The sequence below is a fragment of the Andrographis paniculata genome, unplaced genomic scaffold, assembly GCF_009805555.1.
Source record: "Andrographis paniculata isolate CXL003 unplaced genomic scaffold, ASM980555v1 Contig32END, whole genome shotgun sequence".
Classification (NCBI taxonomy): Eukaryota; Viridiplantae; Streptophyta; class Magnoliopsida; order Lamiales; family Acanthaceae; genus Andrographis; species Andrographis paniculata.
In genome coordinates this window covers 4,438,382-4,461,391 of record NW_026137565.1, presented here as the reverse complement: position 1 = coordinate 4,461,391, position 23,010 = coordinate 4,438,382, and the positions used below count along the sequence as shown (strand labels likewise).

The following is a 23,010-nucleotide window of genomic DNA, read 5'->3' as shown; positions in this document are numbered from 1 at the left end:
TGCGAATTTTCACGTCATTAAAAAAATAAAATGAACACTACTATAAAAAAAAAAAAAAAAAAAAAAAAAAAGGAAACGAACACTACTAACAATTTCATTAATACACTAATTGGAATAACAATTGTCTTCTCCTTACATGAATAGCTTCATGTAAAATCAAAATAATGAATGGGAACAAGTAATTCGAAATCTTTTCCTTTCACATGCCATTTCTTACATGTTAATTGAACAATATCTTGATCCTTCTTCCTTCAATTTTTGAGCTCCTTTAAACATCTTTAATTAAATTTTACTGGGCCTATATATAGTCATATGTCCCAAAAAAAAAAAAAAAAAAAAAAAAAAAAGAAAGAAAGAAAGTTACATTGGTGGATTGAGGTTTGAAATTAGGTATTGATTTGAAATTTTGTTTAAATATTGTTAAATATCATATGAAGTGAACAATGGTGATTCCAATATGAAATCATTACAAAACAAAAATACTCAAATCTAAAATAGGACATATTAATTGGGAATTTAGATAGTTTTTTAAGATCAATATAGCATATTGTTACATTCTTATATTAAATTGCATCAAAACACGGGCGTGTTAGTGCAATATTCATATGGCAGTATATGGAATTCCATAATATATCTATAAGAATAATATTAATAAAATAGTAATTAATGTGACGTTGGGACCAAACTTTTATTTTTGCTCAGTTATAAATAATAATATTAAAGTAAATTGATTATGGGTGAACAGGGAAAGTTTAAAATTGATGTAGGATTAAATCGATTTAGACCGTCTATTTTAGGATGAAATTGTATAAATAGGGGAGAGTCCTTAGTTAATTTGTAAATAATCTAAATTAGAAAAAAATTTAAAAAAAAAAGTTATATTTTTTATTTATATTTTAATTAAAAATGTATTTAAATTTAATAATATTATAATAAAAAAATATGATATATACAAAAATTTATATTAAAAAGCTAAAAATTCGAAAGAAAGAAACTACTATCACCCCATCTAGTGCCAAAAGATTGGTTGTCTCATGTTCGTCTCGGCCACACAGAAAATATTGCTGAAGTTTCCAGCGGAGATACTGGGCGCAATCAGCTATCGATCAACCCAAAAGATAATGATGAACGAAGATGGGGATATGTCAAGCCGGATTGCTTAATAATTAAGTAGCCTAATCGCTTGTCAGTTCTCTTCCGTGTACTCGGGATTCTCTTTTAAGATGACAAATCCCTCAAGGATAGGTGATACAGGGACATATCTGCAGCAGCACAATTGGTATCAATCAGAATGGGACGTTAACTTTGGTTATAGAATGAACAATTGATGTAACAATTAAATGAACATGGATCTTACTTCTCGGATGCAAGCTCTGCTCTATCACCGGCAGACAAGAGAACAGGAGTTGAGTGGGTCTGGAAGCCCGTTATGGTCTTGGGACGACCAGCTTGGCCGACAACATCGACAGCTTGGCCCACACGGACAGGCACTGACAGAGGTTTCAAGTTTTCATCCACGGTCAACAGCATCCTTGGCTGCCGAGGAAGACACTAGGCGTTAGCAGGGGTGATAGCAAGAAAGTACGAAGGGAACATGTACAAAAAGGCAGTAGACACACTATACCTGCATGGCAAGAACAAGGAAGTATAGAACATAATGATATTTCCCAAGGATTATGGCCTTCATATCAAGGCACGCGTGGGTCAGTATTACTAGTCCTGCCAGTGATGTCCTAGAAGACGACAGAATGCAGGTCAAGTCAATATAGAAGACAATCAAGACACATAATGCAGTGGACTAAAAGAAAATCAACATAGGAATAAATTGTGACTCGCAAGAAAGTCATCAGAGAACTATATTAAGTATCCCTTCGTCGGATCTATGATTTTACATTCTTTTTTGAGCAAACATTGAGTGCTTGTCCAGTGCAACAGATGTAGGAACTAAAAATAAAATGATTCTCATAGTTTATGTTTAGATTGGTATGGTTCCGAAAAACATTTGAAAATTTAAAACCTTTCACTATTCTCATAGTTTATATTCAAGGGTTTGGTTTCTTGAATATGTTCACGAAATCAATTTTACTACATTTTTGCAGACATTAAACACTATTCTCTCCTACAATAAATCTATTTACCTTCACTGCATTGCTACGTGGGTAGTTATTAGCACTTTAAACATTCTCACATAAAATATACATATCTAATATTTAAAATCCACATAATATATACAAATTAATTGATCTATTGCAAAATTAAGGAATATGACAATTGAAGGTGTCATGTTCTCATGGGATAGTCATTAGTGGTCAACTTACGGAGACAGCAGGAATCGTTCAGAATGATATGGAGAAAGCGTCAACAACCCCTTTCCTAGATGGACAAGACCTTGAGCAATTCGCACCTGCATAATGTGCAAATATATTGCATTAGATTTTATTAGTAATATTTCATTAAATGTGTATCAATAGAAGATCTTGGTAATTTCTCAAATTGAATCCATACACAAAAAAGAAGGCTGGCATCTTTGTAGTAATAGCTCGACAAATTGCGAAGCATTCCAGCTATTCTTGCATTGTTGGTTCCAGCGCCTATCAAACCCAATGAAATGATGGCAGCCTACATTGAATGTATCAATTTAAATAAATCATCATTTCCACACAAAATCATGAACAATGTGAACTGAAAGAACCTTGCCTGCCAATGTGTAACATTACCATTGCAACTTCTGTGTCTGCATCATGGCTGAGCCTGCTTAATGTGTCCATAACATTGACCTGTTCACAGAACCAGAGGTCAAACAAGTAAAGCATATAACAAAAAAGGGGTAATTAAGCCTTTGCCAAGTATTGTTGAATCATGTACACCTCCGCTTCCGATCAAAAAATAAAAAATAAAAAATACACCTCTGTATTCTGAAACATAATTAAGAAAGTTCACAAAAAAGAGAGCACTCAATGGCATACTAGTTATGCCATTCAATAGCAGTATCAGGCAGTTTTCACTTCCAAGAAATGCACATGTCATAGCACAAGAAGAAAGTTTCAGCCAGTGCCCACGTTGTGGATTTGGCTTGAAACTTAAAAGCTTATCAGAGGAGTGGAGCAAGATAATATATCTCTGAATTGGATAAGACAGAACGTCATGAATTTGATCTATAAATTCGGTATACCAAATTATTGGTACAATAACTCATTATGATAAAATAGCATACTAAAAATTTTGGTAAGATATATAAAATATGTGTTATTAATTTTGGTACGTAGTATCGAACTATCCTTATCAACAATCAAATTCGAAAAATTTGATGTTTTATTTATATTAAAATTTTTAGTATTACTACGGTTATTTTTGTAGTTAAATTATTACAATTAATTTTATTTTTTTATCTAATTCTATAATTTACAATCAATATAATAATATTTTTTTAAAAAATAAAATAATTTCAATAAATAAAATAAAATAAAATAAAAAATATTTCAATTTTTATTTCAATATTTCATCAAATAAAAATAGTTAAAATAATATTTTATTACATATATATTACATTAATTAATTATATAAATCAAATTTTCTTAAATTCCGCGCGCCGCTACTAATTTCACCTGGCAGAGAGGGAGTATAAAATAGCAGATAATTTATATTAATATAATATAATTGTTTCGTATAATCGGCAAGACATGCCACACAACACTATCATTGATTTCACTACATCAAATATAATTTCAAAGCACATAGCACACGTATGCTTTGAAACTATGTGTGGTGTCTGTTTAAATTCAAGTGTCGTTTTGACCTACTAGGGACCTAACCCCCCATTTATAATAATATACAAAAGATATTGGCTTTGTTTTTTATTTCAATTTTTTAGCATATAGTCTCATTGTTCCTAATAAACACATAATCGAATAATAACTTCATATCCAACTGTTATTATTTTCACCTAAAAGGCACAAAACAAAAACAATGAACACACCTTCCAAGTTTATGGTGCAAGTTTCATTCTACATTCTAAAAACATGAGATGGGCATAAAGAGTTGCTACGACATGTTCCATTTCTCATTGTATCTTCAACAACGCACTCTCTATACAAGCAATACAGATACAGTTTCTTGCACTAAGCAAAATCCTTAACCATAACCACCATCAACATCAACATCAACATCAAAGATCAAACCCCTCTTCCAATCCAGCATCAATTTCAATCATATTGCAAAAACATCAAATTAAGGTTCAGAGTGTAGCAAAACTAGGTGGATTTTCTGTAAGAGCTTGCTTCTCTTATCCATCCATCATCCAACTTGCTTAGTGAAAAATTACCATCAGCTTGAGGAAACTACCCTACACTACAATAAACTATTCCAATTGATCATAAAGAAAGAATGCACATTTGTACAAGGCAATGAATTGATCAAGTTATTGTTATACCATCAAATAATTTTCACTAAAGACTCCATATAGGTGAAGGTGCATTCAGAATCACAAGAATTCAATCTTTTTAACAAGCCAAGTAAATCCCCAGATGATCAGAGATAAGAATTTCATCAGATGCAGAAACGATGAACACATATTTCTCATAGATTGTAGGAATCGCAGAGACGCCCAATTTATATAGCCCTTGTGTAATTCAAATCAAAGCAGAAACAGAAACGCAGTGCGCATAAAAGCAAATCAAAATTACTCTCATTGAGGAGTGGATAATTTACCCTAACCTAATCGAGCTCCTTCTGAACTTTAATTCCCATGGAATTGGCAGTCCCAATGATGGACTTCGAAATGGACTCGAGCGACATGTACTGGCAGTAAGGATCGGCCTGCTTGATCTTGGCTATCTCGTACACGTGCTTCAGAGTGATTGTAGAGGCGGCTACGTGACCGGGGCGGCTACTGCCGGACTCGATCCCCGCCGCCTTCTTCAAGTACCACGTAACAGAGGGAGACTTCACAATGAACTCGAAGGTATTGTCCGTAAAGGCGGTTATGGTGACGGCCATAGGAGTCTCAGGTTTGTATTTCTGGGTTCGGGCGTTGAAGTCCTTGCAGAACGCCATCAGATTCAGCCTGTACTGACCCAAGGCAGGACCTACCGGCGGCGCGGGCTTCGCCCCTCCCGCCGGCACCGTCAGGCGGATTGTCGCCGCCACCGGGCGCCTCGTGAGAATCTCTTTCAACGTTGCCATTTTCGCGACGGAGGCTGCAAAATGCGGCGCCCCATTTAAGATAGTTTTGGGCCTAATAGTTGGACCATCAGGCCCAATTAACGTCACAAGGGCCCAAATGTTTAATTAATCCATCATCAGCCATCTGTAAACTACAATAAGACTACACATTATATAATTATTATTTTCCATTGTAAGCAAGCCCCTGTAAAAAAAATTCATATTACACACTTCCTCTCATTTATACTATTCACTTTTTCTTTCCCAAAATATCAATCAAATATTAACTTTTTTTTTTTTTTTCAAACTTTTAAAATTCCAAAAACCTCCAACAATTTCTATCTAAACAAAAAAAAATCAACAGCTTCAATAAGAAAGCCCTGAAAAAAATAAAAAAATAAAAAAATAGCAAGCAAACACATAGCAGTGCACGTTTTTGTGAATTCAACTTTAGGATCAACACTTGAAAGGAAAATGGGAGGTGTTCATACATGATAATAATGAGATGAAACGTTAATCAGTTGACAAACAATATAGGATTCATTTCAGTGCACATTTGTCAACTATCCTTAGCTAAAAATTCGAAAGAAAGAAACTACTATCACCCCATCTAGTGCCAAAAGATTGGTTGTCTCATGTTCGTCTCGGCCACACAGAAAATATTGCTGAAGTTTCCAGCGGAGATACTGGGCGCAATCAGCTATCGATCAACCCAAAAGATAATGATGAACGAAGATGGGGATATGTCAAGCCGGATTGCTTAATAATTAAGTAGCCTAATCGCTTGTCAGTTCTCTTCCGTGTACTCGGGATTCTCTTTTAAGATGACAAATCCCTCAAGGATAGGTGATACAGGGACATATCTGCAGCAGCACAATTGGTATCAATCAGAATGGGACGTTAACTTTGGTTATAGAATGAACAATTGATGTAACAATTAAATGAACATGGATCTTACTTCTCGGATGCAAGCTCTGCTCTATCACCGGCAGACAAGAGAACAGGAGTTGAGTGGGTCTGGAAGCCCGTTATGGTCTTGGGACGACCAGCTTGGCCGACAACATCGACAGCTTGGCCCACACGGACAGGCACTGACAGAGGTTTCAAGTTTTCATCCACGGTCAACAGCATCCTTGGCTGCCGAGGAAGACACTAGGCGTTAGCAGGGGTGATAGCAAGAAAGTACGAAGGGAACATGTACAAAAAGGCAGTAGACACACTATACCTGCATGGCAAGAACAAGGAAGTATAGAACATAATGATATTTCCCAAGGATTATGGCCTTCATATCAAGGCACGCGTGGGTCAGTATTACTAGTCCTGCCAGTGATGTCCTAGAAGACGACAGAATGCAGGTCAAGTCAATATAGAAGACAATCAAGACACATAATGCAGTGGACTAAAAGAAAATCAACATAGGAATAAATTGTGACTCGCAAGAAAGTCATCAGAGAACTATATTAAGTATCCCTTCGTCGGATCTATGATTTTACATTCTTTTTTGAGCAAACATTGAGTGCTTGTCCAGTGCAACAGATGTAGGAACTAAAAATAAAATGATTCTCATAGTTTATGTTTAGATTGGTATGGTTCCGAAAAACATTTGAAAATTTAAAACCTTTCACTATTCTCATAGTTTATATTCAAGGGTTTGGTTTCTTGAATATGTTCACGAAATCAATTTTACTACATTTTTGCAGACATTAAACACTATTCTCTCCTACAATAAATCTATTTACCTTCACTGCATTGCTACGTGGGTAGTTATTAGCACTTTAAACATTCTCACATAAAATATACATATCTAATATTTAAAATCCACATAATATATACAAATTAATTGATCTATTGCAAAATTAAGGAATATGACAATTGAAGGTGTCATGTTCTCATGGGATAGTCATTAGTGGTCAACTTACGGAGACAGCAGGAATCGTTCAGAATGATATGGAGAAAGCGTCAACAACCCCTTTCCTAGATGGACAAGACCTTGAGCAATTCGCACCTGCATAATGTGCAAATATATTGCATTAGATTTTATTAGTAATATTTCATTAAATGTGTATCAATAGAAGATCTTGGTAATTTCTCAAATTGAATCCATACACAAAAAAGAAGGCTGGCATCTTTGTAGTAATAGCTCGACAAATTGCGAAGCATTCCAGCTATTCTTGCATTGTTGGTTCCAGCGCCTATCAAACCCAATGAAATGATGGCAGCCTACATTGAATGTATCAATTTAAATAAATCATCATTTCCACACAAAATCATGAACAATGTGAACTGAAAGAACCTAGCCTGCCAATGTGTAACATTACCATTGCAACTTCTGTGTCTGCATCATGGCTGAGCCTGCTTAATGTGTCCATAACATTGACCTGTTCACAGAACCAGAGGTCAAACAAGTAAAGCATATAACAAAAAAGGGGTAATTAAGCCTTTGCCAAGTATTGTTGAATCATGTACACCTCCGCTTCCGATCAAAAAATAAAAAATAAAAAATACACCTCTGTATTCTGAAACATAATTAAGAAAGTTCACAAAAAAGAGAGCACTCAATGGCATACTAGTTATGCCATTCAATAGCAGTATCAGGCAGTTTTCACTTCCAAGAAATGCACATGTCATAGCACAAGAAGAAAGTTTCAGCAAGTGCCCTCGTTGTGGATTTGGCTTGAAACTTAAAAGCTTATCAGAGGAGTGGAGCAAGATAATATATCTCTGAATTGGATAAGACAGAACGTCATGAATTTATACCTCTAACTTAGATCATATTGTAACAAGAATCACAAGATCAAGAGTCATCAGCTAATATTACCTTTGGATTTGAAATGCAAAGGAGGCCCAGAGCCAAGGGGACAGCCCTTCTAATGTTCTGCTCTCCATATTGCAACAGATGTTCCAATGATCGAATAGCCATTTCAAGTCCCAGCTCTTCTGCCATTGCCACCATAGCAATTCCAAGAACAGCGGGCCCCTGGTATGCTTCCCCCTTCTCATGATGCTGGGCACACTGACCAAGGAAATGTTGCACCTGTAACAAGGAAAGGCAGTTAGAAACTCAATTGGCAAGGAAAAAATGTTACCGCAACTGTTTACAACCTTGAGAACATTGCCAGTTCCTGCATATGCACATGAAAGCAGGATCATGTCACAATGTTTCCTAATCTTTTCATTAAACGTCTTTGAAACCTCAGTTGTAGCTTCGACATTGTCCTGTCACAGAGGGTATGGAGTGTTAGAACAGTAAAAGGCCAAGGATTAACGCCTTAAAATTCTAATAGCTTTGACATTACCTTGATGAGTCAGGGAAATATATATGTTGTATAATAGCTTAATGCATGTGGGAAGTGAGCATGTTACCTGTTTCCCAAGATAAAGCAGACCAAGACCCAATGTCAAGAACCGAGCAAGTGGGTCCCCCAATTCGGACTCACTTCGGTCCATCAATGCAAAAATGATTGCCTGTGCAACCTCTTCATTGCAGGATCCAACATACACCAATCCAAGGGAGATTGCAGTAAAAGCAATCACATCTAGTGAGTATTTTCCATCTCCAAGTAAGGGCATTAATATGTTACGAACCTGAGAATGCCCTCAATGATCAATTTAGTAATTCTAAAAAACTAGGTTAGTCAAGTACGCAAGCAGTAAGAGCACAGTTTATTCTTTACACAGAGGACTCACTTGCTCATTCTGAGAACCTGCATAAGCCAGACCTAAGCCCATTACAGCACCTATTTTAATTGAAGTGTCTTCTTTGTCTACATATTCAGACAAGAGAGCCAATGCCTGGCGAAAAATGAAAAAGAATAGAAAATAAACTTGTTCAAATGTCAGAAAAGAGATACTAATCATAAATAAACATATATAGAACACAGTTTCATTTCTTATTACATTATGCTGGCCATGATACAGCGCTAATTATATTTTGCTGCCCATGATTTGGTACAAATATGTGCAAATTGCAACTGGAATAAAAATTCAAATCTTACAGGATCACACTCATTCCGGACGTTGGAATTCACAATCCCAACGCCTAACAATGCGCCTGCAATCACATGAGTATCCGTGCTGTGGAAATATTTGTCAAGTTGTGCAAGTCCAGCATCAACATCCCAAAGCAGAATCATGCCCTACAATGCCAGAAAACAAAATGAGGTTGTCCAACCACTCAAAAAAATATGTAATAATATAAAATAAAAGGTTAAGGCACAAACCAGACTTGCTGCAGCACTAGCCTTTCCATGCTCTTTATTTTTAAACAGCCAACTTGTAGAAGAACTACCACTAGGTGCTTCAGAGGCAACTGTCATCAATTTATCCTACACAAATATAAAGAATATGAGTAAAAATTATTAAGCTGAATGAATAAAGCTTATAATCCACTCATTAAGTCCACAAAAAGTTATACAAACCTGACAAAACCCAGCATTCACGAATGCATTCACAAATGTTGCTGCCAAATTTTGTCTGGCTGAATCAACAGATCCCCCACCACTACCACGTCCATCAAGCAGATGAGCCTGAGAAATCACAGAAACTTTTAGAATTCAAAATGTATTTATATCTATAGTTGTGTTCTTTTGATTGGGAGAATCGAATGCATTAACCTAATTAAATAGTCAGTAGCAAATGCCAATAACATCAGGCCCACATGAAGGCAGAATAGGATTTCATCAACTAGAGCAGAAGAAAAGCTCCAATATCCATAAATACAATTCAAAATGGTCAAAGGGTAATTAATATACCTTATAAATATCCTCTGGAGATTTGGGTTCCATAACTTCAATATCTCGAGCAAGAGTAAGATAGCCTTCACTCAACTTAGTGTTATTGATGATTTCTTGCAAAGCCTCTCTTTCACTCTCATCAGGACACAATTCTTCATCGAGCTCAAAAAATGCTACGCCCTGTGGACCAACAAAACCAAGACCACAATGTAAATGGGAAAGGAAAATTATTGTTTGGTAAAATAAAAGTGCTTATACTTTCAGTGACACTAAACTTTGTTCAGCCTTCGAACAAAGTATTTGCATTGAAACTTAGTTATGAGGAATAAACCCATAGTACATGTTGAAAAGCGTCCATAAGTATATTAGTCTCTGAGAAACATTATTTTAAAATGCCAAAAGCACAACATAAAGGGAAAAGTAAAAACAAATTTTGGTTACGTAAAAGAGCTTATAGTTCCAGGCACACTGAAAATTAGTTCAGCCTCCAAATAAAACATTTTCACTTACGTTTAGTTGAAGCATTAAGCCCATAGCACATGTTGTGAAGTGATCATGTGTATCTTAGTCTCTGAAATACATTAAAACGGTGCACTTTTTCTATTGGGATTACAGACTTTTGTGACTACACCAAGCATAAGGAGTGAGTATTCCTCTCAACATAGCTAACAATGTATGTTTCAACATAACATGTCATCAAACTAATAGAAATCAAGAATTAAATAAAAAGTACAAAAGTTGCAGATACTTACATGGCGAGCCAGGATAAAACAAAACTGCTTCCTTTGGAGAGGATCATTACAAGTTTGGAAAAGTTGTTTGATATACTGCAAGATTAAAAGAAACAAAAGGACAGGGAACACCTATCAGCAATGTATCATAATTTGACTAATTATTGAGCACAGTACAATATTTATGATCCACATTTTGTAGTCACGGTGCTCACATGAATGCTTCCAACTTACTATTGTTAATATAAAACAATAAAAATGAACATTTCATAATCACCAAAAGCACAAACCTGTATATTATCAAGATACAAAGCAATCTGCAGTGCTCGTTGATATTCCCCAAATTTCATATAGATTGTGTGGGCAATATCTAGAACTAAAATGTCATCCGGTCCGGGAAGATACCTAAGCAGCATAAAAATTAAATAAAATAAAAAATTTGTTGATAGTTATTTTTTATGTGATATTCAATAGCTAATAAGCGATAGTAAAAGAACATATCTAAGCACCATTTTATGAATTCCAATAGACAAAAAATCTGAAAAACCTGTTTCTTACTGAAAGAATCAACACCCAGGATCCAAACATGAGTAACAAAAATTGCTAAAAGAGAACCAGAAAGTAAACAGATGGGTACGAGAATAGTAACACGTCAATTCATCCTATTTGGAGCAGGACTTAAGAAAATTACGACCCTCATTCCATCCTATGAAGTGATATACTGATTTGAATAATCTATCTGTGGTAAACTTGCAATATAACCTTGAAGCATAGGTCTTTCAGAAAATTATAACCTTTTGTATAAATTAAACAGTCTAGAGTTCTACAGCTTTTTACTATTAAATGAGGGGGAAAGTATAGTTGAGGAAGCACAAAATTATGAACAGCCTAGCACTTTTCTGTCTTGTACTTGCCAAAGATTTAGAACCTCATGCCCAACTGATCTGATTTCAAACAAACACTTTGATAAACAGTGACCATCCACTGAATAACATTCAAGCCTTAGGCATGTACATCCCTCGGGATTAGAACTTTGCAGGTATATCTAAACTGAATAATAAAGAAATGGACAGGCGATTCTCTTGTACAAAGGATCCGTACACAAATTTGAGCAAGTAAATAATTTCATCTGAAATGCTGCGTCATAAATATCAACATGTTGAAGAAATATTTACACAAAAAAAAAAAAAAAAAAATCCCCTACAAAAAAATATATGAATTGTGTATGTACGTACTTCGCTGAACTGGTAAGATAGAGGCATGTCCTCTTATAATTTGCATTATCCACATGCTCCACTAATAGATCAAGGTCTTCAACCTGAACAAAAAAATTAAAAAATAAAAACAATTTGCATATATGTTTTCACTAAAGTACAATATATATGTGTATATACTAATATTAAAAACAGTAGCATAAAGAACTGAGGAAAATTGAAGAGATGTTACAGTACCTCCATAAGAAGATCTACTGCTTCAGGCTCTGCATTATGCTGTGATGCATGAATATGTCAGAATAGATAATCTTCTAATCATGAAAATAATAAAAACAAAAAGAGAAAGAAAGTGCCACATGCCAAAAAAATCAGTATTCTAGGTCATGCCATTTTCCAACTGATTGGTAAAACAAAACCAAGTCATCTGTTCTTACACATTAAAATAGAATTAACTTCATAATTGCTGGAAGAATCATACCTTCATATGGAAAGCAACAATTTGTACCACCAAATCCATCAGATCATCAACTGGGGCTTCTTCACTCTAAAAAGATTGTGAATAGAATGATAAGAAACTACTGACCATTTAACATTCCAAAGGAGCACATTTCACGCCTGAGTGAAACTAATTTTGAAGTGCAAACATAGTCCAACTCTGTTAATAAGCTTTCTTAAGCAGAACATCACATGCACACATTCAATTATCATTTCACAAGAAAAATTAGTATAGTTTAGCTTCATATCAAACAAAAATTGTCAAATCATGCAAAACTTTGGAGATTGTTTATGTTTGATAGAATGTCTATGCACCAATACATAGCTTTATACTATGCCTGCATAAATGTAGAAGTACAGTGTGTTTTCATTTGTCTATTATACAGCTCCATATAACCATCAAAGATTCATTTTTTTTACCATAATATTCTATTAGACAAGATCTTTATAACATAAATTTGCATTATTGTTCTCAAATTGTTGCAGCTACGAAGTTTCATTACTCAAACAATAAGAAATTATAAAATAATAAGCATGTGATAAGCTTATTGCCTTATAAACAAACTACATATGTCCTAAAGCAAGTTTTACATATATATAACTCTAGCCTAAATCTTTTTGTCAAAACAAAAAGATTATTAAGATTGCACATGTTACTTGAAAAATCCTACTGAGAAACAGCCACACTTGAATTAAAACAAGAATGAAAGCATGCACGCAGTTGATGAATAGAAGATATGAAGATTGGTTATATGATGATCAGGATTCTTGTTTAGTTTGGTATATTCGGTGTGTATTTGATTGAAAAAATAACCAGATATTACTTTCATGGAGTTCTATTTAATCTACACAGATTGAACAAAAATGACTAGAGAGCAAGAACAATCACTTATAGATCACATAACTACAAAGCTTGACATAATTTAAACCTTGGGTAGATTTAGGTAATAATGTCTAATATAAACTTCTCCTACTATAATTAGAGCACTATGTGCCTTAAAAACACACACACACAAACACATATGTTTATATATACTATTTTCAAACATAAAGATGTATAATAATTGTTTTGAATGGGGTGACCGCAGCCATAATGTAGCAAAATTAGATGAAGACATCCAGAAATACTGTAAAGTTATCCATATTTAGAAGCAATGAGATGTCAGCTGTCTTAATTTCCCTTGCAGATAACATAATACATAATTACTCGGCGTTAAACAACTGACTCAAACCAGGAGCGTTTTGGCAAAGTAAACAGCAACATTAACTACCAAGGAACAACTTACCTCTTGAAATGAGCTAAAATAGTCAGGACACTATACTAGTATACTTTAAAGCAATTGAATAATACCCTTAGCCTTTAAGTTATGTGACACGCCAACACTAACTACCAAGGACAATAATTAACAAAGTCAAATAGAAAAAGACTTTACCAATCATTGAAAACAATGCTTCATTACTTAAAATACATATGATATTCAGGTTAAAAGAAATAGTAGAAGTTCAAATATACCCAAAGTTACTGCTGATTGTAACTAAAGCAATTATTCGTCAATTACAAGTGATTTCCGCATATCAGAATCTGATGCACAGATAGCCAGGAAAACAAATCAAATACGTGCAGAGGGTCAAACAAGAGTCGGAATTCCAACCTGCCTTTTTGCGAACTCTTGGGAAATTTCCCCTGCCAGATTCCTGTGTTCATATTAAAAATAAAAAATAAAAGGAACGAAAGAAAAAAATCAGAATGACTAAATCTTTATATACAAAAACTATAGAAGTCTCTTAAGCAGATGTCATCAAGCATTCTCAAAGGTGAGGCAATAGACAAAGTAATCAACGCCTCCACATGCAATGCTCATTAACGAAAAAAAAAAAAAGAGAAAACCACCATGGAGTATTATACATCAAAAATAAAACAGAACACATCATAGAGACCATTTACTGTAAGTATACTATGCATAAATTTAAAAAATGAATCTGCTTTCTTGAAAATAGAGTATGAAACCTGGAAAATGACAATGAAAAATTCATTATATCTTGACATTTAAGACAAACATTTCTAAAACTCAGGTTTAACCTTATCATGCATACACCTTCTCCAACAATTAACACAGGGAATCGTTCGCTCACCTGACATACTCATGGCCCCATGAACCAATATCCCCCTCTGAACCTTTTAATCTGTATTTCAAGCTCTCCTGAAAATATTGGCATTTGAATCAAGTTAAAGTAAGTCTTTTTTCATCTGGTATTTTGGTGTCAATTAAGAAGAAAAAAGTACCATTAAGGTACAGGAAAGTTGCAAATGCACTTATTTAGCAAAATGATAGGGCATACCCTTTCTCCTTCCGGGGACATTGTCAAGGCCAAGACAGAAAGTATGTCTGCAAGAAGTTTCTGAGGAGAGGCAACGCATGTTAGAAAAGTGAGAAACTGTATAAAAGATGGAGGTGGGAAATAAAAAAACGAAAAATAATCACCTTTAATTCTGAATCAGCCATGCTTTCATAATGTGCTTGTAGAGTTCCATAATTGGGGCGTAAGAACTTCAACGGCTTTGGAACTGAAGTCATTGAACTTGTTGAAGTACGTATTTCTTGCCTAGAGCAGAAAACACAATGTCAGAGTTATCTCCAGATGAGTTTACAAAGTAAGTACCTTGTAGATGGGCTCAATAAGTTGAGCTGTGTCCACAAGATATTTAGTGTATTTATCTAATTTTAAGTAATGGGGTTTTTTCTTGCGCTGCTAACCTACCTGGTGAACAAATATATGGATGAAAAGCATGATGGACTGATTAAATCAAAAAGAACTAGTTGACAACTAAATTATGTTCAACACAGATATGACAAGTAACCATTAAAAGTTAAAACAAACAACAAATATTGATAGAGGCATGCACTAATAATAACTAAAAGTTCGTTGAGATACAAATATTGATAGAGGCATGCACTAATAATAACTAAAAGTTCGTTGAGATAAATAAATCTGCACTATATATTTAAAGAGAATAGAATAGAGAAAATCTTTTTTTTTTTTTTTTTTTTGCGGAGGGGGGGGATATATTTAAAGAGAATAGAATAGAGAAAATCTTTTTTTTTTTTTTTTTTTTTTTGCGGAAAGGGGGGGGGGGGGGAGAACATTTAAGTATAAATCATATCCAAACAGCCTTGACATTTTCCACTTTTCAACATGGCATCAAGGCCATGGTGACCCATCAACATAACAGTTATCCTCCAAAACAAGTTACAATGTTACCTCCAAGCCTTGGTATGAAACAAGGCATTGCCTTAGATTATTGTGAAAACAAATCAAAACTAAAGGCCAGCTGAGAGGGGGTGTTATGGATGGATGTAAAGACAAAGGAGTGGAAAATGTATCACGACGTCAAAGAGTGAAAACAAGATGTGTTCCTCAAGCTTTAATAAATGAATTGCAGGAATCTCAACTAAGAAACTGAGGCAAGTACACATTACATATTTAGGGTATAGCCAAGTTCAATGAGTTTTCCTAGACTGGCTCTAGTGAAGAATAGAATATAAGCTCACTGGTAACTTCTACCTAAAGCTAGCAGTAGAGAAGGCCAAATTCAATATATTATATCAGAGGTAATGGCAAAACAGCATAAAAAGAAGAGACACAGAGTGAAAAAAAAAAAAAGAAAAAAGAATCCTATAGAAGTGTAACTGTAAGTTTCATTGAAGGCAAAATTGATGCAAAATCAATGGCCTAAAAAACTCAGATACAAGAACACCATTTGCAAAACCCACATGAACAAAACCTTCTAACAGGAATGCATAAAAGATGGGGCATTTATGAACTAAATAATAAACTTGTTATCAATCAATAAAATGTTCAATTAAAATGTTTCTACTATGGAACTTCGATGATACCTATGTCCAAAATAGTAAATCCACAGCATAATACATGTTTGTTTCAATAGAGACTAAACTTTTTAACGGAAACAATGCATAGCATTCTCATGACATTGGAGAATAGGAGATACGAACTGCAAGATATTACTCAGTGTGGCTAGCAAAAATAACTTACATCAATTTAGCATGGTTAATTTTTTCCTGATGAAATTGAATTGACTAGAAGATAAAAATAAATTCTTTTAACCTTTCTCCAGTTCAAGGGGATGAATTTTTAGAACTGTTCATCCGGATTGAAATTCATGGGCCAGAATTAAATTGCCCAATTTCCATATAATTGCAGTAGCAGAATCAACCATCTATTTGGTTTCAAAAGTGAAAAACTAAATACCTCATGCTCTCCAGCGCAACTTTCTGCAGGCCAGGATCTGAATCCTGCACCCTCTCCACGTACAACTCCAATTGCTGCTTCAACGCCAAGTCCTCCTCCGACTGACACACAATACAAACATTAAACAAGATCCATGACTCACACTTCAAACTGGAACCAATAACCCTAACAAAAGCCCCAGAGTTTCCTCCGCGCAAATAACCAAATAACTTACAAGATCTTCGTCCTTCTTCTCATCCTTCTTTTTGGGGTCCTTAGAAGGCGGCTTGACGGAATTCTGCTCCTTAGTGGATCCAGCACTGGCGCCGCCTCTGTTGTTGGGTTCCGCCGGTGCCATGTACGATAAACTAAGCTAAAATCCGATTAAATTAAACTCGAACCCAGATAATGAATCGAACAAAGCGGTAAAGAATTTGAAATCTTCGAAGGTGAAGAATCAAAAGAGAACTGCAGCGAGGAGTAAGCCCTAGGAAACGAGGATGAAGGAAGTGAAGTACAGGGAGTTTTCCCCCTCGTCAAGCAAAGAAAAGTTTTGTAGGAAATGAACCATGCTATTGAGCGTAATGGGCCACGTCCTATAAATCGGATATTTCTAATGGGCCGGCCCAAATTATGTAGCACTGTTTTCTGGATGATTTTTACAAAATTAATTGATTTTTTTTATGTTTAAATAAAAAAAAAATTTGAGTTTGAATAGTTATTTAATGTGATATATATATGTATTAATGTGATATTTTGAATATAAAAAATAAAAAATATTTAATTTAATGTTTTTTGGAGAAAAAATTTATGAACAGTACATAACATAGAATCATGTGTTACAATTACCTTTCTATTATTTTTTTATTATTTTCTCAATTTTTATTATAATTAGATTTGTTAACATTCATATATTACTTTTACGAAAAAGTCACTATCTTTACAAAAATAATAAATAAATAATAATTTAATTAATTATAACTTAAAATTTGAAATTTATTAATAATTTATTTATACAAACACAAATTCAAATTTATTTCAACCAATCACAATTTACCTACATATTTTTTAATATATTTTTTTATATATCTAATTTCAAAGCAAAAAAAATATATACACATACAGCATTTATTTTTCTGTTAATTTTGTAAATAATGGAATATTGAGGGTGTATTTTTTTAAGTAGGTTCATTTGTATATATAATGAATATATTTTTTATATTAAATATAAAAAATGATATAAAATAATATTTTATATTAAATTATCAAGTTTTTATAACACTCATTCTGACTACGACGTTGTGATATTACAACTCTGAGAGAACTCTTCAAATTACATTCTAAAAGCCATAGAATTTGACTCAAACCTTGTTTTGCGTTTGAAGTTTGAGTCGAGATTTGAATAGTAAAAATTTTGAATTAAAATAGTTGTATGATTTGATATAAATAGGTGTTTGATGTGATATTTTTAATGTAAAATTAATTTTTAGTATAATATAAAAAAAATAGGTATTTGATTTGATATTTATTTTAAGAAAAAATTGAATGAATAGGAAAAATCCGAAGAAATTCTCCAAAAGAAAATGAACAAATTATGTGAGTGTTTTTTTTTCCAAAAAAAATATGCAATATATTATTTTAAAAAATTAATATATTATTTATATTTATTATTTTTATATTATTTACGCAATTTTTTATATTTTATATAAAAAAAGATTTCCTCCGAACCAAAATACAAAACAAACAAACTTTGTATTTCTTTTCTACTTTATTACTCATTATATTACTCCCTCTGTCCCACCTACTATGTCTACATGGTCTGTCCGTCCACATCCCACGTCACTTTTTTTTTTTAAAATAATTATACATTTTAATCTCATTTTAAATTTTTTAATTTTAATTTTTTTAAATTTTAATTAAACTAATTAGTTATTTTAACTTTAATCTAATTAATAATTATTTTCATTAATATATTCTTAATTATCTATTAATTATAATTATTCTAAATTCCGTGTCTACCATCTAATGTGGAATGTACTCCCTCTGTCCGCCGAAGATAAAGCCTTTTGTTAGGACACTGTATTTTAGGCAGTATAGCTTATTAAATTATTAATAATAAGTTAAAGATAATATTTTATTATTTTTTTATATGTGTAGTGTTGTTGGTATTTTAAATATTTTTACAATTATATCTCAATAGAATATATGCAATATGGATATCATTTGGTAGAGAATAGAATTTTATATAATAGAAATGAATAAAAAAAATATATTTATAAATAAAGGGGTTTTGAGGAGATTTATAAAAAAATATTTAGTTTTATAAAAAATGAGGAGGTTTAAAGATAGATAAAAATATTTGTTAATTGAGGAGAAATATATAAATAAAGGGGTTTTGAGTGGGTCTTACGTGTGTAAGATATTAGAAGTTTAATTAAATTAATTTATATTTGTTAAGTATGTTTAAGATTGATAAATTTGCTAAAAACGAAAAAAGATCATCTTTTATAAGACGTAAAAAAAAAAAAAAATGAGGTCATATGTGGCGGCACTGAGGGAGTATAATTTATTTTACCAATTTAAGAAAATTAGATGTATTTACTTGTGGTATTCGTTTCTTTTTAAAAGAAATAATACTAATTGTTTGAACTTTGGGTTTGTTTAGTTCAATTATTTTTATTGATATTATTTATGATAAATATAAAAAATATAATAGATTAATATAAGTATATACCATATACTTCCTCCGTCTAAGCTAAAAATATACAATTACTTTTGGCGCGGTAATCAAGGAATAATAATATTTTAATTATAGTGGGTAGGTAAAAATAGTAAAATTATATTTTTGCTCTTACTTTTTTGGCATAAAAGTAATAATGTGATGTAAAATAGGGGTATTTGTGAAAAAAATGAGTATTTAATGAAATGGTTACTTTGTAATTGGACATCCCAAAATAGAAATATGTATACTTTTTGACTGGACGGAGGGAGAATATTTTAGTAAGTCATAGAAAGACAACAATAATATGTAATATATTAAAGACACCATTTTCGTAATTTATATAAAAAATATTACCTCTGTACGAAAAGAAGTGTCTTATTGAGAGTTGGCACGAAAATTGTATAAGGTAGAATGTAAATGACTAAAATGCCTTTACTTTTTTGAAGGATTTTAAAGAGTATGTTAGAGCAGTATGAAAAAGTAGGAATAATTTTGTTATAAAATGAGACCACGGCTACTAAATAAGAAAACAAAATAATTGTTTTGGTACAGACGAAAATGAAAAAATGGGACCGAGGGTATATATATATATATATACATCAAATAATACAAAACAATCACACCCAATTTTAATGATACTTTACAATAAAAAACTATATTCCTTTTAATCATGAACAAATAAAGTCATTTACCTTTAATAAGTTTTTATATAAAAAATTTATTATATCAAGTAATTGCTTTAACTTATATTTTAAATATTATTTATTTTTATATCATATAATTTTATAATTTTTACATTCCAAAACATCACATATATATATTCAATAATTATTTTATCTAAAAAAAATAAAAATCAATAGTCACACCATTGTTAGATGTATGATATTTTTATAAGAACATGATGGATTCCATTTCCTACCAATTTTCAATTTTCAATTTTCATCACTAGATCTCAATTTTCAAACCAAATCAAAATACAAATAAACACTTGGACGCTATCATCAAGGTTAAGCCAAAACCGTGCCTCTGTGTTTTATCCAGAAAGAATCGAAAGCAGGGGAAGAAGAAGATGAAGAAGAAGGAGAAGAAGAAGGGAGTTTTGAAGCAATTACTTCTTGGCATGCCGTGAAGAGAATTCTCCTATTCTCTCGAATCCAACCTTGAGGGCGTCGAGCTCCACGGCAAAGCTTACGCGCAGCCAGTTCTTTAGCCCCACGACCGTCCCTGCAATACAACCACGAATCAGTATCTCATTTTCAGCGATCGAGCAGCTAAAACAAATATATATACATATATACACATTCGCTGACCTGGCATGACGAGAACGGATTCCTCCTTCGCAAGCTTGAGAGCAAAGTCCATGTCATCCACCACGCCATCGAGCGTTGAGAGATTTAACTTAACCTATAACAGACACATTGCTGATGTTCGTAACCAGAAAATTTGTTGAATGAAATTAAATAACAAAAGAACAAAGATTTCTTGCTCAAGTCCTCACCATTGTGGACATGGCTCCTTCGGGTCTGTGCGAGCATTTAAGGGAAGGAATTTCGCTGACTTTTGTGTAGCATACATCCGCAGCCTCTCTCAGCAAATTGTTGGTTTTTAAGAAGAAACTTTGCGGTGAATTCTTGAGGATTTCAGGGACAGCTCCCTGAATAAGGATAGTTTCTTGCACTGTCATTTACGTCGATTATGCATAAAAGGTTCCAAATACCCGATTACGATATATATATATATGTTACACTTCATTTCATATCAAGAATGTTCAGTCTCCCAAATAAAAAGCCACCAATCACAAGTTCAAAAAATCAATTTGATTTAGATTCTCAACGTAATTGCAAGCCATTAAAAACGATAATCTTGGAAGATTTATACCTGAATGATCGTTGCAGGATCTGCCGTTAGGCCCATAAAGTCCCGAATGGAATCAGTAACCTAAATGGACGACAACAACAACAACAGGAACTGATTCAGTTCATCTCTACTTGAACACATTTCGACTATTCTTGAATATGTATATCATGAAACACAAAAACATAAAATTGATGGATAAGGTATGAGGAAATCGATCTTAACCCCAGATTCACTAAGGATTCCCTGCGGATCGGTCGCTGCAATCCAACCCAATCGCCAGCCAGGAACAAGCCATCTCTTCGAAAGGGTTCCCAATGTCAGAATCGGAGCAACGGATCCTAGTGTTCCCATTGGGACAAACTTGCTGTCTCCAAACACAAGATGGCCGTAAACTTCGTCGGCAATTAAAATAATCCCTTTCCTTCGAGCAGTCTCTGCAATCTTAAGAGAAACACATATATTTCGAAACAACAAAACTTCAGTAGAGTTACCATAAAATCCACCACTGTAATAACAAATTATATAATGCTCTTAGTTCCCTCACTCTCTGCATATGCTCAAATGTGAAAACGTTGCCACACGGATTCCCGGGATTGATCGTAACCATTGCAATGGTTTTGTCGTCGGCCAGAGCTTCAATGGCGTCGAGATCAACCTCCCAACCTCTGTCCGGTACGAGGTCGAAATGGCGGACCTCAAGACCGCTGAACTCAGCCCTAGCCTCGTACAACGGATACCCTGGCCTAGGAAACAAGATATTCGCACCAGGCCGAGCAAGGACGGTTAACAGAATCTCAATCGCGTGATTACCGCCAGCGGTGAGAAAGACGTCCTCCTCCGACAGCTTGTATGGAAGATCCTCACAAAGGTAATCTGCAACCGCCCTGCTATCCAACAACATTTCTTCTTACGTCGGAATGATTCAATAAATTTGGGGGAAAAAAAGCCCTAAAATCAATTTACCAGTGAACAAATAATTTGATAACGAAATTACTGAAATTAATCGCGAGAAGATGGACATCATGAAACGTGGATCTATGAAAAGCGCAAAGCAAATGCAAATGCAAATGCAGAGACCTTCGGGCGGCGGAAATGCCAGCGCTGGGGGCGTAGCCATTGAAGTGCGAAGAGCGGAGGGAGTGGACAATGGCGTTTTCGGCGAGGGGAGTGGTTCGGAAGCATGGGTGGACGGAGGGGTCGCCGATGCCGAGATGGACGAGGGGGCGTGTGTCGTTTTTGTTGAGATTAGCTTGCAGCATTGCGAGCATCTCTCTGATGGTGACGCCGGGCTCCTTCCGATTCTTCAATCCCCATTTCAGCAATTTGTTCATTTTCGCAAAGTCCCGACGCCTCGATGAAAATTTTCACACAAACCACAACCCATATATATATACAGAGAAAGCACCCAGGGAGAGAGAAGCGAACATAATCAAATATAATGCGTCAGCACGTGTGCAAACAGGTACGCTCTATTTTTATTTTTTGATTTTTAAATAAACAAAATAATATTTCTTTAAACAATTTGAAGCTATATATATTTCCTTTTATATTAAAATAAAAAAAATTGTATTTTAATTATAATAGACTATTAAAATAGGTGTAAGACATTTTTTTCTTTTTTATTGTTAGTATACAAATAATAATATAATAGTAAAATAAAAATATTTGTGAAATAAAATTAAATATTTTTGAAATTATTATTTTTAAGAAATCAAAATATAAATATATATACATTGTAAATAAGACTAAGGAAGTGTTTTTAATTGAATTGTTAATTTTTTTTTCTATTTATTAAAATAGACACAGAATAAATTGTATTTGGACCTCTAAAAAAAAGTTTAAAATTTTTT

At 33.6% G+C, this 23,010-nt stretch overlaps 3 protein-coding genes across 10 annotated transcripts; all 3 read right to left on the bottom strand.

The window, feature by feature from the left end:
* Nucleotides 1-963: 963 nt before the first annotated feature.
* LOC127248042 (26S proteasome non-ATPase regulatory subunit 2 homolog A-like) lies at nucleotides 964-17,129 on the bottom strand. 7 transcript variants are annotated; one of them, XM_051270181.1, is made up of 25 exons: nucleotides 16,817-17,129; nucleotides 16,603-16,703; nucleotides 14,817-14,937; nucleotides 14,674-14,733; nucleotides 14,467-14,534; nucleotides 13,986-14,028; nucleotides 12,317-12,382; nucleotides 12,076-12,114; nucleotides 11,860-11,942; nucleotides 10,915-11,029; nucleotides 10,646-10,720; nucleotides 9,912-10,073; nucleotides 9,579-9,686; nucleotides 9,381-9,485; nucleotides 9,156-9,296; nucleotides 8,848-8,952; nucleotides 8,524-8,745; nucleotides 8,263-8,376; nucleotides 7,979-8,194; nucleotides 7,479-7,538; nucleotides 7,267-7,380; nucleotides 7,080-7,165; nucleotides 6,386-6,494; nucleotides 6,119-6,297; nucleotides 964-1,262 (listed from the first exon to the last, which is right to left on the bottom strand). In XM_051270181.1, exons 1-25 carry the CDS (start codon nucleotides 16,937-16,939, stop codon nucleotides 1,187-1,189), a joined length of 2,691 nt encoding a protein of 896 aa, XP_051126138.1. In that variant the 5' UTR covers nucleotides 16,940-17,129; the 3' UTR covers nucleotides 964-1,186. The 7 variants fall into 7 exon arrangements, with proteins under 7 accessions (XP_051126138.1, XP_051126137.1, XP_051126139.1 ...); XM_051270180.1 differs by lacking the exons at nucleotides 6,119-6,297; nucleotides 6,386-6,494; nucleotides 7,080-7,165; nucleotides 7,267-7,380; nucleotides 7,479-7,538 and adding exons at nucleotides 1,358-1,536; nucleotides 1,625-1,733; nucleotides 2,319-2,404; nucleotides 2,506-2,619; nucleotides 2,718-2,777; XM_051270182.1 differs by lacking the exon at nucleotides 6,119-6,297 and adding an exon at nucleotides 1,358-1,536 and having other exon boundaries at nucleotides 965-1,262.
* Nucleotides 2,725-5,202, bottom strand: LOC127248043 (uncharacterized). Of its 2 annotated transcripts, none has more exons than XM_051270186.1 (2): nucleotides 4,708-5,202; nucleotides 2,725-2,777 (listed from the first exon to the last, which is right to left on the bottom strand). In XM_051270186.1, exon 1 carries the CDS (start codon nucleotides 5,179-5,181, stop codon nucleotides 4,714-4,716), a length of 468 nt encoding a protein of 155 aa, XP_051126143.1. In that variant the 5' UTR covers nucleotides 5,182-5,202; the 3' UTR covers nucleotides 2,725-2,777; nucleotides 4,708-4,713. The 2 variants fall into 2 exon arrangements, with proteins under 2 accessions (XP_051126143.1, XP_051126144.1); XM_051270187.1 differs by having other exon boundaries at nucleotides 4,714-5,202.
* Nucleotides 17,130-20,217: 3,088 nt separating the features above from the next.
* Nucleotides 20,218-22,535, bottom strand: LOC127247807 (nicotianamine aminotransferase 1-like). The gene is made up of 7 exons (XM_051269837.1): nucleotides 22,238-22,535; nucleotides 21,705-22,044; nucleotides 21,383-21,601; nucleotides 21,182-21,241; nucleotides 20,802-20,957; nucleotides 20,614-20,707; nucleotides 20,218-20,527 (listed from the first exon to the last, which is right to left on the bottom strand). Exons 1-7 carry the CDS (start codon nucleotides 22,489-22,491, stop codon nucleotides 20,412-20,414), a joined length of 1,239 nt encoding a protein of 412 aa, XP_051125794.1. The 5' UTR covers nucleotides 22,492-22,535; the 3' UTR covers nucleotides 20,218-20,411.
* Nucleotides 22,536-23,010: the final 475 nt, after the last annotated feature.